General features: G+C 65.2%; 1 protein-coding gene across 1 annotated transcript in view; it reads left to right on the top strand.

The window, feature by feature from the left end:
* LOC137161249 (uncharacterized) overlaps nucleotides 1-14640 on the top strand; it is a 57524-nt gene that overhangs the window by 27775 nt on the left and 15109 nt on the right. The window contains exons 2-13 of the mRNA XM_067560352.1: nucleotides 482-754; nucleotides 1244-1561; nucleotides 2720-2998; nucleotides 4020-4283; nucleotides 5183-5425; nucleotides 6111-6319; nucleotides 6997-7245; nucleotides 9445-9532; nucleotides 11258-11329; nucleotides 11672-11944; nucleotides 12437-12754; nucleotides 13811-13993. Of these exons, the coding sequence (XP_067416453.1) occupies nucleotides 482-754; nucleotides 1244-1561; nucleotides 2720-2998; nucleotides 4020-4283; nucleotides 5183-5425; nucleotides 6111-6319; nucleotides 6997-7245; nucleotides 9445-9532; nucleotides 11258-11329; nucleotides 11672-11944; nucleotides 12437-12754; nucleotides 13811-13993 (2769 nt within the window). The remainder of the gene's footprint in view (nucleotides 1-481; nucleotides 755-1243; nucleotides 1562-2719; nucleotides 2999-4019; nucleotides 4284-5182; nucleotides 5426-6110; nucleotides 6320-6996; nucleotides 7246-9444; nucleotides 9533-11257; nucleotides 11330-11671; nucleotides 11945-12436; nucleotides 12755-13810; nucleotides 13994-14640) is intronic.

Genomic DNA, 14640 nt, shown 5'->3' with positions numbered 1-14640 from the left:
GGGCAACAAAAATGATTAGGGGCTGGAGCACAGGACTTATGAGGAGAGGCCCTGCCGGGAGGTTATTTCCATTGCAGCCCTGGGCTGGGAGCTGTGCACACAAGCTACGACACAGGGACACAGGGAGGAAGCTTCGTTACCCCGTTCATGGATGGAAGCCACCGCCCAGGCGGGTGCAGGGACGGCAGGAGCTGAGCCACCAGCAGCCAGCCCCGCTGAGCGAGCGCCAGGGACAGAGCTGCACAGGGATGTACCGAGGGGCGATGGACGCACGTGGCAGTCGCTGCTCTCGTCCCCGTCGTGTCCGGCCAGAACACCCTGCACTTCGGCCACCAGCGCTGCCTGGCAGGGAAATGGGGGCTCCAGGGGCCTGGTTTGGTTTTCTGAGCTCACCCGCTTGTGCTGTGCGTCTTGCTTGCTGCTTTGCCGGCTGTGAGCCCCGGCGGTGCTGCGTGACAGGTGTGTGCGTTTGCCGTTTCAGGGGCCGTGCAGGGCTCGTTCGAGGTGAGCGTTTGGCCGGAAGCCCCCATGGTGGAGCACGGAGGGTCCGTCTGGATAAACTGCAGCTCCACGTGCCGGGATGTCAGCTGCACGGGCGGCCTGGAGACCTCGCTCAGGAAAGCCCGGAGTGAAAGTGGATCGGGGTGGGTGGCCGTCTACCTCGTCAATATCACTGAGTGGGCGTCGACCCCTCAGTGTTACTTCATCAATGGTAGTGAAATCCAGTCGGTGACTGCAAACATTTCCGTTTACCGTAAGTGCCTCCGGCCCCCGGCTGCAGTGGGGCTGGGCCTGGGGTGGCTTTTGTGCCACAGGAGCCTTCCTGGGCGCAGTGCAGGGCTAGAGAACGGGAGAACTCGTGTGCAGAAAATAGGGCACAAAGCTGCGATCTGGGCCCAGGGCGGGGGACTGGCTGGGTCGGGGGCTGGGGCTGGGACACGGGGCCTTGCTCCTCTGGGTGGTGCCGGCAGGTCTGGCCCCGGGGCAGGGACTGAGTGACTCGGGGGGGGCAGGGAATGACACACCGGGCCCTTCCCCCCCCAGGAACACTGGCATCCACACCCTAACCCCCTGCCCACTAGGAACTCCTGCTGGCCGGTCAGCGAGACGGAGGGGAGGGGGGAGCTGGCCCTGCGGCTCTGCCTGGCTGGGGCGCGGGGGATTCACCTCCAGGTTCTCAGCAGCAGCCCGGTCTTAACGGATCCAATTCACCAACCGGCCGTTCCTCCTCCTCTGGCTCCAGGGGCGCCGGAGCAGGTGGTGCTGGAGCCGCTCCCCAAGCTGGAGCTGGGCCGGGCCTATAACCTGACATGCCGGGTTCTCAGCGTGGCTCCTGTCAGGCACCTCACCGTGACCCTCCGCCGGGGGGGACAGACGCTGTACACGGAGATGTTCCAGAACCACACCAAGAGCGAAGCCGACAACATCACGGTGACCTACCAGATAATCCCTCGGCAACAGGACCACGGGCAGGAGGTCACCTGCCACGCAGCCCTGGATCTGAGACCGCATGGGTCCCTCTTCCAACGCAGCTCCACCGCGCAGGAGCTCAGCGTCTATGGTGAGTTCCCGCATCATATGCTCCGTGCGACAGGGACACTGCTCCGTGCGCAGAGACACTGGTCCGTGCGACAGATATACTGCTCCGTGCGCTGGCAGCTCTGGGGAGACACGACCGTTGCATGCGTCGCCAAAGCGCCAGGCTCCCACCGGCTTTGCCTGATTGCCCAGCTCCCTGCACCTCCTGCCGACGTCCCCCCCACAAAGAGGGCATCGAATGCTCCCCGGTCAGGATGGATTCCCTGTTGTCCTGGGCCCGTTGTCGTGAGTCCCAGGTTGGGGGCTGGGATCTCTTCTCCCCGGCAGCCGAGATTTCCAGGGATAACCCCTTGTGAGCTCCCCTAAGGCAGACTGATGCGGCTCCTGCTCTTTACACAACAACAGAGTGAGGAGAGCCACGGCCGGTCCCTGTTTGCTAGTTACACACGGCAGCTGTGGCTGGTTCTGATGCCCTGAACACAGTGAGCGCCAGGACAGCTCACAGCTATTTAAAGAGATTCCACCCCACGCCTATGCCCTACCTAGAAGGGGACATGCCAAAGCGCTGGGGATGGGGGCCAAAGACCGAGGGCAGTGTCTGACCCCGGGGTGGGACACCCTGCTGTCCACCCGCCCACCTGAGGGAGAGTCCCTAGGGGTGGACTGTCTCATCCCGCAGCACAGATTTCCCCGCAGCACCCAGCCGGAGGTGACGGTTTCCCAGTGCTGGGGCTGTGGGACTGGGCTTCTCACGGCGCCAGGCCCCTGCTTCCCCTTCGGGGTGACGTTTTCTCCCCCTTTTTCAATCTTCCCCTCCCCGCGCCTCTTCCAGTTCGGGTCCCGGCCTGGCCTGGCCGGAGCAGAGGAAGATGGGGTGCTCCCGGGGTTGCTAAAGGGGCATTGCTGATAACAGGGTGTGAAACGGGGCCAGGAACGTAGGGGTGTGGGTGTGGAAAGATAGCGACAGGGGAAGTGGGGGATAGAGAGACACGCTATGGGGCTAGAGGACTAGACGGGGGGAACAGCGTGGGGCTAGATAAACAGGCTGCTAGTCAGAGCCGGAGCCAACTGCATCCCAGCCCCCGAAGTCGCCATGTCTCTGCATTTCCTGGGCTGGCTCCCAAGTGGCTGCACTTGCTGGTTCCCTAAGGCCCCAGGACGGTTTTTCTACCCGCTGCAGCTTTCCCAGCCCCGCCCCAGCTCCAAACTTCCAGTTATCTAGAGGTGGGCACCAAGGCGACCGTCCGCTGTGGAGTGGCCGGGGTGTTCCCCGCGGGAGCAGCCCACTTCGACCTGTCCTTTGGGGGAGAGCACGTGAACTTCACCGTCACCACGTCGGGAGACGCGGCCACCGCCCAGGCCGAGGTGGAGTCCCAGGCACTGGGACGGCGTGAGCTGAACTGCACCGTGTCCGTGGGGCCCGTGTCCAGATCCGCAGGGACGAGCGTCCTCGTTTACAGTGAGTGTCGGGGGTCGCCCGGCTGTGCCCAGGCGGGGCCTGCAGAGATTCCGGCTGCGTGGGGCAGCTCGGCGAGTGATGCCTGCCCGGTGGCCGGGCTGGCGCAGAGGCTGGCCCGATCTCGGTTCACGTCAGTTTCCTTCCTCTGAACTTGCTGTCTGAATTCTCAGGCTGAATCTTTAGGGCTCAGCCCCCCCGGCCCGATTGCCCACGGTCCCAGCAGCACCGTAACCCTCCCTGCCCCCTGGGGAATGGCGTCACCTGCGTGGGTCTGCGACCGAGCTCCCCTTCCCACCACTGAGCCAGCGTCACCCCGACAACCGTCACCTCCTTCCTAGGGATGGAGCGCAGCGGCCCAGCGGCCCATCTAGCCCGGCCTCCTGCTGCGGACGGGCCAGCACCCACGGCTGCAGAGGAAACCCCAAGAAAGACGCCTTCCCCCCTCCCCCCAGGAGATGGAGACCCAGATACCCCGGCTGGGGGGGTTGTTTTGAACATCTGGTCTGAGCGGCTGCGTAGCCAGGCCAGGGGATTCCTCCCGCAACTCCTGCACCCGGCCACCCCAGAGAAGGGAGCGCGAGGCCCCCGAGTCCCCTCACCCCCTCCACCGCGCTGAGCCTGGGTTCAGGCCTGCCCCCGCTAGGTAGAGGCAGGATCGTACCCTGCCCCATGAGCCTCCGCACCTTTCTGGTGTCCCAAGGAGCTGCTGGCGAACCGAGACCTCGCCTGCCGGCGCTGGTGGGGAAGGGCGGGTGGAGCCACAGGGATTTAGATACCAGTCCATGCACGGAGCAACTTGAAGGAGGTATTTGGGCCCAGGTCCTCAAAGGCATTTAGGCGCCTGACTCCCATGGGATCTGGGCCTAACTCCCATGGGATCTGGGTGTTGGCCCAGAGCTGGCTTCGACCCGCTCACCCTCCTGATCTCGAGTGACCGTCCTGCCGGGAGGCAGCGAGTGGCCCTCGGAGTGGGGCCTTGGCGCAGCCTGGCTCGAACGCAGCTCTGTCTCGGTCCCTGCAGGTCTCCCGGAGCCCGTCCTGGAGGTAAATGAGGCCCAGACCCTCGTTAATAACAACGTGACCGTCACGTGCCGTTCCTCGGACACGGAGCCCGCTGGCGGGCGTCTCCAGCTCAGCGACACCGAGCAGGTCCTGGCCTCCAGCGCCTGGCCCCAGGTGCAGTTCCAGCTGATGGCTCGCGAGGAAGACGACGGACGGGAATTCACGTGTGAAACAAAGCTTCATTCATTCATGAAACGCACGCGGACACGGCTCAGCGTCCACTGTGAGTAGCGCCAGGCCGAGGTCTGTCCGGACCAGGTGCCCCTCCGGCCCCAGTCACCGCAGTACCGAGCCAGCCACGCTCCAACGCATTTGTCCCAGCAGCCCCCCACCTCCTCACCCCTTCCCACAGGTGGGAGCTGAGCCCCCCACAGGCTCAGTGCCTCCGCCAAGGACTTGACCCTGGCGCTCGGCCCGGCCGGCCGCCCGCTCCCAGCGCGCTGGCTGCCCATCAGCTCGGACAGCGACTCGCCTTGCGCCGCAACCTGGGGGGCTGCCCCTGTGCAGAGCAGAGACGTGGGCTGGGACCGACTGTCATTAGCATTAGGGTAACCCCGACCGAGCCTGGGCCCCGCACTGCACAGACCCCGACCGAGCCTGGGCCCCCCACTGCACAGACCCCGACCGAGCCTGGGCCCCCCACTGCACAGACCCCGACCGAGCCTGGGCCCCGCACTGCACAGACCCCGACTGAGTCTGGGCCCCCCACTGCGTCGGGCGCTGCACAGACCCCGACCGAGCCTGGGCCCCCATTGTGCCAGGCGCTGCACAGACACGTCCTGGCCCTGCAGCGTGCTCTCAGGCTAACTAGACAAGGCAGCCGCAGGAAGAATCTCTTGCCCCATTTTACAGATGGGGAACCTGAGGCCTCGAGCTCCTTCTAGCGACTTTAACGGGCTTTGGCTCAGGCCCGGGTCACACGGGGCAGCCGTGGCAGAGGCTGCTGCCTGGCACACAGGGCCTCCTGCCCGGCTCTGGGTGCCAGTGAGGAGAGCCCAGCCAGGCAGCGGCTGTGGCCAGGGAAAGCTGCCGTCCTCTGCAGCACCCAGGGGTGGGCAGGAGCTGGCGCTATGCAGCACTGGGCAGCTTAACCAACCTCCTCCCCTCCTCCCTCGCTTCCAGATGGGCCCAGGATGGACAACTCCAGCTGCCCCAGTAACCGGACCTGGGAGGAGGGGACGCAGCAAAACTTCTCCTGCAGGGCGCGGGGCAACCCAGTGCCGGACGTGGTGTGCATGAAGGACGGGGTGCGCTCTGACATCGGGGTGCCGTGGCGGGTCAGGAGAGAGAACGCCGGGACCTACCACTGCAGGGCCTCCAACGTGCATGGCTGGGTCGCGCGGGAGGTGATCGTCCGGGTGGAATGTAAGTGGCCCTCGGTGGATTCTCCTTGTTAGGAACCCAGCAGGTGACACGGAGGGTGGGCTTGCAAAAGCACCAAAGGGATTTAGGAGCACAAGTGATTAGGTCTCTTAGGTTAAATCCCACTAACTTCCAATGGGGTTTAGGAACCCCATGTCCCCCCAAAGCCACAGGGGAGGGGCTCAGTACAGGGCATCTGGCAGCTGTCGTCTGGCCTGACGTTCTGCCCCAGTGATCCTTTCTGGCCTTTCCAGCCCCGGCTCTTGTGCTCTGCAGGCTGGGCCAGGGGGTGCGTCCTAGTGTCCGTCCTGCCCCGGAGCGAGCGGGGACGGGTCCAGCAGCCTGGCGGTATTTGGGTTCATCGCTGTCCCAGCTCCTTCTCCTATTAATGATGTGTGCTATGGGGGAACACAGACTGAGATCAGGGCCCCGTCATGCCGGGCGCTGCCCAAACCCCACCCGAGATCGGGGCCCCGTTGCACCAGGCACTGCACAGTCCCTGCCCCAGAGAGTTCACTGGCTAAACAGACAAAGGGTGGAAGGGGAAACTGAGGCACTGAGCAGGTGAGTGACTTGCCCGAGGCCAGGGGCTGAGGGGAGTAGAACCCAGGTGTCCTGAGTCCTGGCCCCCTGCCCTACCCAATAGGCTGATCTCCTCTTCCTCCTCCTCCTCCTCCTCCTTTAACAGACACGGATCCCGACCTCCTGCTGCCGATCCTGCTCCCGGTGGCTTTGGTCATTGTCGGGATTATAGCTGGGGTGTCCGGGTGGCTGTACTACCGCTCGCGGAGAATCCGGATATACCGGCTGAAACAGAAGGCGCAGGGCAAGCCAGACGACCAGGCGCAGCTGTGCCAGAACGGGGACGCACAGAAGGCGCCTGAAGCTGAGCAAAGCGTCTAGGCCTGGACTGCAGGGACCCGGAGCCCCGGAGCTCCCAGCTGCTGCTCTGCCCCTTCCCCACGCTGCAGGGGGGCCAGGGAGAGGCCCCCGTTAACCCCTGGGATGCTGCACACTGCCCTGCTGTGAATCCGGGCGATACCAAGAGCCTGGCGGTTCTTTGGACGCTATGTCGGGGCGCTGGGCCCCCCTTTGCACACAGCAGCTGCTCTCTGGAGAGCGAGAGGGGGTGACTGGAGGGGGGCTGGCACCCCAAGGACGTGCAGGGGGCTGGGATCTCCCATGTGCTTGGCTCAAGGAACGTCTGGGTGCAGCTGAGAGCTGCCCCACTGGGAAGCAGGTGGCTGGGAGACCCCGGTCTCAGCAGGAAACGCCTCTGACACTACATCTGAGCCGTGCGCGGGGAAGGACCGGCTTGAACGGCCTCCTGGAACCACGTCTCCTCCTCTCGCTGGGCACGGCGCCTGTGAGCCGCAGCCAAGCTCTGCGCCCGCTGGGGGGGCTGCCGCCCTGGGAAGTGACAGAGGGACCCCCCCGGGGTCAGTGTGAAAACGGTTCGACACTAACGAGAGGAACTTTGGGATCGTCAGACCCGGGCAGCTGAGAGGGGTCGTGGAGCGCGCGGAATCGCAAGCCCCTGCGGCCACTCGCCACCTGCTTCGGCCTCATTCCAGCCATGGCGCGGACTCGGGGACGCCAGGTCTCCATCTCCTGCCGCGGCTGAGACCGGCCTGGCATGGCGGGAACCGCCCTCCGCAGTCCCCGGCCGGCCGTGGAGAGAGGCTGTTACCGGAGTTCCTGGTTTTGGAAGCGGCAATCCCCCATCGCTGCCACGTGGCGCCCACGTGGGAGACCTGAGCACGGGAGAGCCCCTGCTGCAGGGGGAACCGACCGATTCGGGTGTTACAGGTTCCAACGTGCTGGTAAATTTCCCCTGGGGCTTCTCTGACCACGCGGCTTGTTTGTGGCTTTGAAGGGGCTGGGAAATAGCCGGCCCCGGCGCCGTCACGGGGACGCGGGGATGTCGGCTTTTGCAGAGCACGTCTCGGGAGCAGGATTTCCAGATCAGCTGGTGCAGGGGCAGCGCGAAGGGGCTGGCTGGCAACCCTGGCTGCTCTGGAGGTGCTGCTGGGAGCTGGCTCTGGGAATCAACCCCTGACGGCGGGTGCTGGGCCCCTGGAGAGCTGGCCCTCCGCCTCTTGGGCAGCCCAGCCCTGCCTTCCCAGGCCTCAGGCCTCTGCTGCCTGCCCGTGTGTTGCCATCTGCACGCGTGCAAAGGGGGTGTGAGGTGTGCGAAGGGAGGCCCTGGCTCCGTCACGTCCACCACAGAGAGCCCAGCGTCCCTCCAGACTGACCCCGAGATCAGCGCTCCGCCGCTGACCCTGCTCCAGCCCATGTGTTCTTTGAGCCCCTTTGGTCCCATCGCCTCTGATTCGTCTCCTCTCCAGAGTCACTGATGTGGCCGATCCTAGCGTTCAAGGCCAGAGGCCCCCCCCAGGTCCCCCCGTCTGGCCTCCTGCCCCCCTGTGCTGAGCCCCCAGAGGTTCATTAACCCAAAGCAGGCCAGTCCTCAGGAGCCCAGGGGCAGAGAACCGGAGAGCCCAAGGCCGCGGCAGGGGATTCCCCCCACTGCAGAGGAAGCTGGGAAAACCCCCAAGGTCCCTGCCCCTCCGACCTGGGGGAAAACTGCCTCCCTAGCACAATGCGACAGCCGGCGAGTCAGACACAGCAGCCGGGCGCCCGGCCTAAGGCGCAGCTCCCAGCACTGGCCCAGCCCGGCCAGCGTCCCGGCTCCGAAGGCTCCTGTTGCGCTGGGGTATAAATGGCACCGGCTGCAAGGCAGAGACCCCAGCTCTACGCTGCCCTGGCCCAGGACCGGGACGCCTGGCGGGCGCTGCACTACGAATCCTAGCCAGCGCCAAGGCCTGTGGCAAGGGGCGTTTTACCACATGGGGAGATTTTCCACCCGCATTTAGCCGTGAGCGAAAATCACGGGGACCCGAGCACAGCTCGGCTCGAGAGAAGCAGGGTGTAAATATTCGGGGGCGGGGGAGGGGCTGACTGCAGTGTTGTTTATTCTGCAAATAAAGGGTGTAAATATTTTCAGCGGAACCCGCCAGATCCCCAGCTGGTTCCTGGGGCGGGGGTGGCACGTCGCTGCCACGTCACCTGCCCCACGGGTGCAAGCGGGCACCGTTCGCCGGGAGCGCTGGCATTACACAGAGGCCACACCTGAGATCAGGGCCCCGTCGTGCCCGGCGCTGCCCAGCCCCCAGCGATATCGAGGCCCTGTCGTGCCCGGCGCTGCACTGAGCCCAACCAAGACCGGGCGCTACAGAGACAGTGCGGTACAGGCCCCGCTCCAAAGGGCTCACCTTCTAACCAGAGGAAGGGCGGGAGGGGAAACCGAGGCACGGAGCGTCGCACGTCCCAGCAGAGCCAGGAATAGAACCCAGGTGTCCTGACCCCAGGCTGGGGAGGCTCAGGTGTATGAGCCTGTCTGTTCGCTGCCAGGCAGCTTTGAGCGCACCAGCACCGTCCCCTCATGGTGGGATGGGGAGCTGCACCCCTGCCACACTGCGATGGTGCCTCTGTGTGTGGGTCACGCCCTCCCCGGGGCCTGCTCGGCGTCTACAGAGCCCTGCCACCCCGCTGGGCTGAGTGCACAGACCCCGTGTCTCACGCCACAGCTGCCCCCAGCCCCACTCCAGCTGCGCTGCCCCTTTCGCCAGGCTGGGATGGCACCTGGCCTGGGAGTCTGCCGGGCCCCGAGTGACTAGCGCAGCAAGCCGGCGCTGGCCAGCTGGAGGGCTCGCGGCGTGCCCGGGGGGGGGGGGGGGGAGAAGGGGGGTGTTTCCATGGAGTCGGGCCGGCGCTGCGCCACGGAGCAGTGTCTCTGTGCAGCTGGGAAACAGCTGCCACGTTCCAGCCCAGAGCTGGCTGCATGTCAGTGGTGGTGGACGGCACACCACCCAGGAAGGGCTGGCTAGCAGAGTGGATGGGTGGTCTAGTGGTTAGAGCACTAGCTTGCACTTCAGGCCAGGTTCCGGTCCCTTCTCTGCCACAGCTTCCTGTGTGACCTGGGCCCCGTCACTTAGTCTCTCGCTCTCTCTTTGCCTCAGTCTCCCCATCCACTGCGGTGGGATAACAGCACGGCCCTGTCGGCCAGGGGCATCGTGATGCTAAACGCTGACCCCAGAAAGGGGCGCTGTACGTGACAACACAGACACGCTGGCGTGATTAACGGGCCTGCCGGGGGGGGGGCTATTACCGGGGGACTCCCCAGCTGGCACTGCCAGGCCTCAGGGTCACATGTCCCTGTGCCAAGGCAGGCACAGCCCAGCGGGTCTGACGTGATGTCGGGGCGCGGGAGCTGTGCAGGCTGGGGAAGGGGCCCTGTCAGTGGGGCCAGGGTGGGTGTTGCAAACGGCATTGACCACAGTGGGGTGCTGCAGGGCAAAGCAGCTGGCGCCCTAGCCAGGAACGAGGGGGCAGAGGTGATGCTCAATACGCCAGAATCAGCCTGGGGGGGGCGGGAGGTGACAATTAGGGGCCAGGCCTCCCACAGGGGCGCAGCGGGTTTAAATCCCCCAGGGAGCCAGCTGCGTGCAGAATGCGTCGGGGCTGGCAGGAAAGCCGGGGCTGTTCTGCCCGGTGGGTGCTGCTGAGCTGTGCAGCCAGGCGTGGTGCCGGGGCTAGGCACCGGTGTGTGCACAAACGCCACGGTTACGCAGGGAGCGGCACCTCCCCGCCGGGCATCAAATAATCAGCCGGGGGCTAGCCCAGGACAAAAGGCTCCGATGGCCCTTTAGCGCCCGTGGGCCGCCCCTGCCCTGAGCCATCGCATTGCGAGGGCCGTTCCTCAGCCTGACCCCAGCAGCCAACAGCTCGGCAAAGCAACCCTTCCACAACGACGCTTGGAGCAACGGCGACTCTCCCAGGCGCTGGGGGGGACACGCTGCCCCAGGGGATCCAGGCCATGCCCCAGCCGCTCGCCCCCCGGGGCCGCAGCAGCCGCGGGTGGATTCACCAGGGCACTGTTCAGATCAGCACCGCTCTGCCCGTCCTGCTGCAGCCGGCGCTGCCCTGCAATGCATGCAGCCTGCCCGGAGCTGGCGTTAATCTCACGCCCGTCACCGCCCCAGTAACTGCCCAGGGCACGGGCAGGCCGGCCTGTGTGCCACGGCCTCACCCCGGGGCTGCCGCACGCGCTGGCTGGGGTCGGTCTCCATGTCCTGTGGGTGCACCTCCCCCACCCCCCAGGGCAGGGTGGATAGCGGCGTCTGTGAGGAGCGCCCCACCCCGCCCCGGGCAGGCCCCAGCGCAGGGCTCCCCGAGCCGGTTCCTTATCTCGCCCAGCAGATGGCCAGGCACCCGTCCCACCTAACTGCGCCGCCCGTGCTTGGCACTGTTCTAGTGCTGTAAAGGCAGATATCCAGCCCCCCCAAACCCCGCCCTGAGACCACTCAGAGCCTGTTCCTCGGCGCGGTGGTGTCGCTGCCCCGCCAGGGAACCCTTTGCTCGTGTCTTCATTCCACCCAGCACCACTGTCACTGCAGGTAGGACGCCTGGGTTCTTTTCCAGGCTCTGGGAGGGCAGTGGGGTCTAGTGGTTAGAGCGCAGGGGGCAGGGGGGAGCTGGGAGCCAGGACTCCTGGGTTCTCTCACTGGCTCAGCTGGGCCCAGGCTCCGTTGCAGACGAGACACCAGCGAGAGGGGCCCTGGCTGAGCCGCCCCGCCAGTCCCTGTGCGCCGTCACTGCTCGTCCAGTGAGTGCGACTCAGCCCCCACCAGCCCGTCTCTTCCTTACAGCCCGCGGGCCTGAGCCAGCGCGGGGAGCAAGACGCCCACTGACTGCAGTGGGCTGGGCTCAGGCCCCACGTTACCAACGGGAAACGCAAGCCCAGCTCCCCCCATCTCTGCTCTCTCTCTGCAGCCATGAGACCCCGGCGGCCCCAGCATCGCTCAGCCTGGGACGTCCTGGCGCTGCTGCTGCTGCTGCTCCCAGGTAAGTGCCCCCAGCTGCACCCCACGGCTCAGGTGCTGAGCAGCAGAGCCCTGCGTGTCTCCCGTGAAACGCCAGCGGGACCTGGCTGCCCTGGGGGTGCGTGTCCGGCCCGACAGTGAGGTGGCTACATTAATTTGTTTCCCTCATTGTTAACGAAGGCGCCTTCTTATAGAATCACTGGGAGGGTAGTGGGGGCTAGTGGTTAGAGTGGGGGAGGGCTGGGAGCCAGGACTCCTGGGTTCTCTCCCCTGCTGGGGGGTTTGACATTCTGTTTTCTCAGTGCCATTGAGCTGGATCACGCCGGCGGTGCCGCGTGACAGGTGTGTGCATTTGCTGTTTCAGGGGCCATGCAGGGCTCGTTCGAGGTGAGCATTTGGCCGGAAGCCCCCATGGTGGAGCACGGAGGGTCCGTCTGGATAAACTGCAGCTCCACGTGCCGGGATGTCAGCTGCAGGGGCGGCCTGGAGACTTCGCTCAGGAAAGCCCAAAGTGAAAGTGGATCGGGGTGGGTGGCCGTCTACTTCGTCGATATCACTGAGTGGGCGTCCACCCCTCAGTGTTACTTCATCAATGGTAGTGATACCCAGTCGGTGACTGCACACATCTCCCTTTACCGTAAGTGCCTCCGGCCCCTGGCTGCAGTGGGGCTGGGCCTGGGGTGGCTTTTGTGCCACGGAGCCTTCCTGGGCGCAGTGCAGGGCTAGAGAACGGGAGAACTCGTGTGCAGAAAATAGGGCACAAAGCTGCGATCTGGGCCCAGGGCGGGGGACTGGCTGGGTCGGGGCTGGGGCTGGGACACGGGGCCTTGCTCCTCTGGGTGGTGCCAGTGGGTCTGGCCCTGGGGCAGGGACTGAGTGGCTTGGGGGCGGGGGGGCAGGGAATGAGACACCGGGCCCTTCCCCCCCAGGAACACTGGCATCCACACCCTAACCCCCTGCCCACTAGGAACTCCTGCTGGCCGGTCAGCGAGATGGAGGGGAGAGCGGGAGCTGGCCCTGCGGCTCTGCCTGGCTGGGGCGCGGGGGATTCACCTCCAGGTTCTCAGCAGCAGCCCGGTCTTAACGGATCCAATTCACCAACCGGCCGTTCCTCCTCCTCTGGCTCCAGGGGCGCCGGAGCAGGTGGTGCTGGAGCCGCTCCCCGAGCTGGAGCTGGGCCGGGCCTATAACCTGACGTGCCGAGTTCTCAGCGTGGCTCCCGTCAGGCTCCTCACTGTGACCCTCCGCCGGGGGGGACAGACGCTGCACACGGAGACGTTCCAGAACCACACCAAGATCGAAGCCGACGACATCACGGTGACCCACACGGTAACCCCTCGGCTATGGCACCACGGGCAGGAGGTCACCTGCCACGCAGATCTGGACCTGAGACCGCACGGGACCCTCTTCCAACGCGGCTCCCCCGCGCAGGAGATCCAGGAGTCTGGTGAGTCCAGCCTCACGCTGGGCCATGGGGACAGACCCAGGCGCTGGCAGCTAAAGCAGCACATTGAAAGGGCCATGGGTCAGTTGCTCCCCAGCCCCGAACCACTGAACTGATGGAGGGAGCCAGGCGGGGAATCCTGCCAGCGAGATGGAACCCAACCGGGGGCCCCTGGTCCCCCGGCCCAGCACGCTGGGCTCTGGGAGGTGGCTGCATAGCCCCGGCTAACGCTGTGCGGCTGTGGCCCCCGGCTAGCGGGAGCAGCACATACAGAGGTTTACTGGTGGGCGGCAGCTGGTTGGAAAATCCAGGTGTTTGTCACAAGAAATGTTGGGAAAATGTCAGGGTTATTTTGGTTTTGGTTTTCGTCAAAGTACGTATTTTAAAACCCGCAAGTGGAAAGCGGCTCCGTTTGTGCGAGAGGTTTTCGGCTGCCCGTGTCCCAGGCCCAGCCTCCCCTGTGCCGGCTCTTCAGTCCATGTACAGGCCAGGCGCTGGGGATGCACTGGACAGCGCCGGCCGAGAGCAGCGCCCCCATCAGGCCGGGTGCTGCACGGGCACAAGCCACCTGCATGAAAGGCACCAGGGCCAGATTTGTAAAGGCATTTAAGCACCTAAAGATACGGACAGGTGCCTAGTGGGAGTTTGAAAAGGACCAAACCAGGTAGGCTCCTAACTCCCATTGGTTTCGATGGGAGTCAGGGACCCATGGAGGTTAGGCACTTTGAAACTCCTACTAAGTGCCCAGCTGCAGCTTTGGGCACCTAAATACCTGTAACCTCCGTTTAAGGCTAGGCAGGCTGGGGCCTGGACTGTGGCTTGGCCACTAGATGGGGACAGACTCCACATGCCTGTGGCATGGGCCAGGCTCATCCCTCTCAGCCCGGCTCCTCCAGCACCAGGCTGCGTCAGCAGCGCTCAGTGACTGGTTCTGGAGCCCGGAGGCGCTTGTGCCTGGCTGGGTGCCGCAGTCATGTTTGCCTTGGGGCTTTACCCAAAGCCTGTGCCAGAGCCGTTAGCACCCCGCTGCATTCACCCCGCTGCTGTCTCCTTTCCCAGTGAGCCCCACGACTAAACTCGTCGCGATCGCGGCCGTGGCCACGCTGGCGGCCATGCTGCTGGGGATCCTCGCCTGCGGGCTGGTTCAGCAGCACAGAACCCGGCGGGAAACAAGGCCCGAGCCCGGCGAAGCGCCGCACCCCTGGTTGGAGGTCGAGATGCCACCGGCCAGCGCGGAACACGGCCCTGCCACTGGAGACAGCCTGGATCAGCCCGCGGACGCTGCCCAATAGCGCAGCCGGCAGAGCTCCGCCAGGCGAGGGGAGTGGTGCCGTGCCCAGCCGTGCCTAGCCGTGCGGCGGTGGCTGCTTTGAGACGCCTGCCTTGGAGCTGTGCAGAGCTGGTGGCCGTGGCAGCCGTGTGCTAAGCAATGCAGCTCGTGGTTAACGTTTCCAGACCCTCCGTTTTCAGGTGCTTCTGCCTTTGCCAGGCTCTAACCCCGGCCAGCTCTGCCCCGGCCTGACACTGCTGTTGAAAGTTTCAGGAGACGTGTTTTCAGGCGAGACGAGGCTGAAATACATTGTTTTACCTGTGCTAAAAACGCTTCTTTCAGCCATTTACTGGAGCAGCACCCGCGCCTGCGAGCTTCCCAGATGGGCCCGGGGGCGGGAGTCGCTCTGGGGTCAGGGAGGTGCCTTGGGCTGTGGCTGTGACAAACCACCCACGACGGCCTGGGTGCGACCCTCTGAAAAGCCCCACGCGCGCACGCTCAGCAGGGAGCTCGCGCGGCTCTGTCCCAGCCTCAAAGGGCAATCCATGGGGCTAGGACCCGCGCCCGGCTCTGCGGGATACGCTGCGCTGGGCTGTGGGGTTGGTCCGGGTGAATTCCT

Source organism: Emydura macquarii, unplaced genomic scaffold (assembly GCF_026122565.2).
Source record: "Emydura macquarii macquarii isolate MOO-44397 ecotype Brisbane River unplaced genomic scaffold, CSIRO-AGI_Emac_v2 contig_2292, whole genome shotgun sequence".
Classification (NCBI taxonomy): Eukaryota; Metazoa; Chordata; order Testudines; family Chelidae; genus Emydura; species Emydura macquarii.
This window is presented reverse-complemented; position numbering and strand designations above follow the sequence as displayed.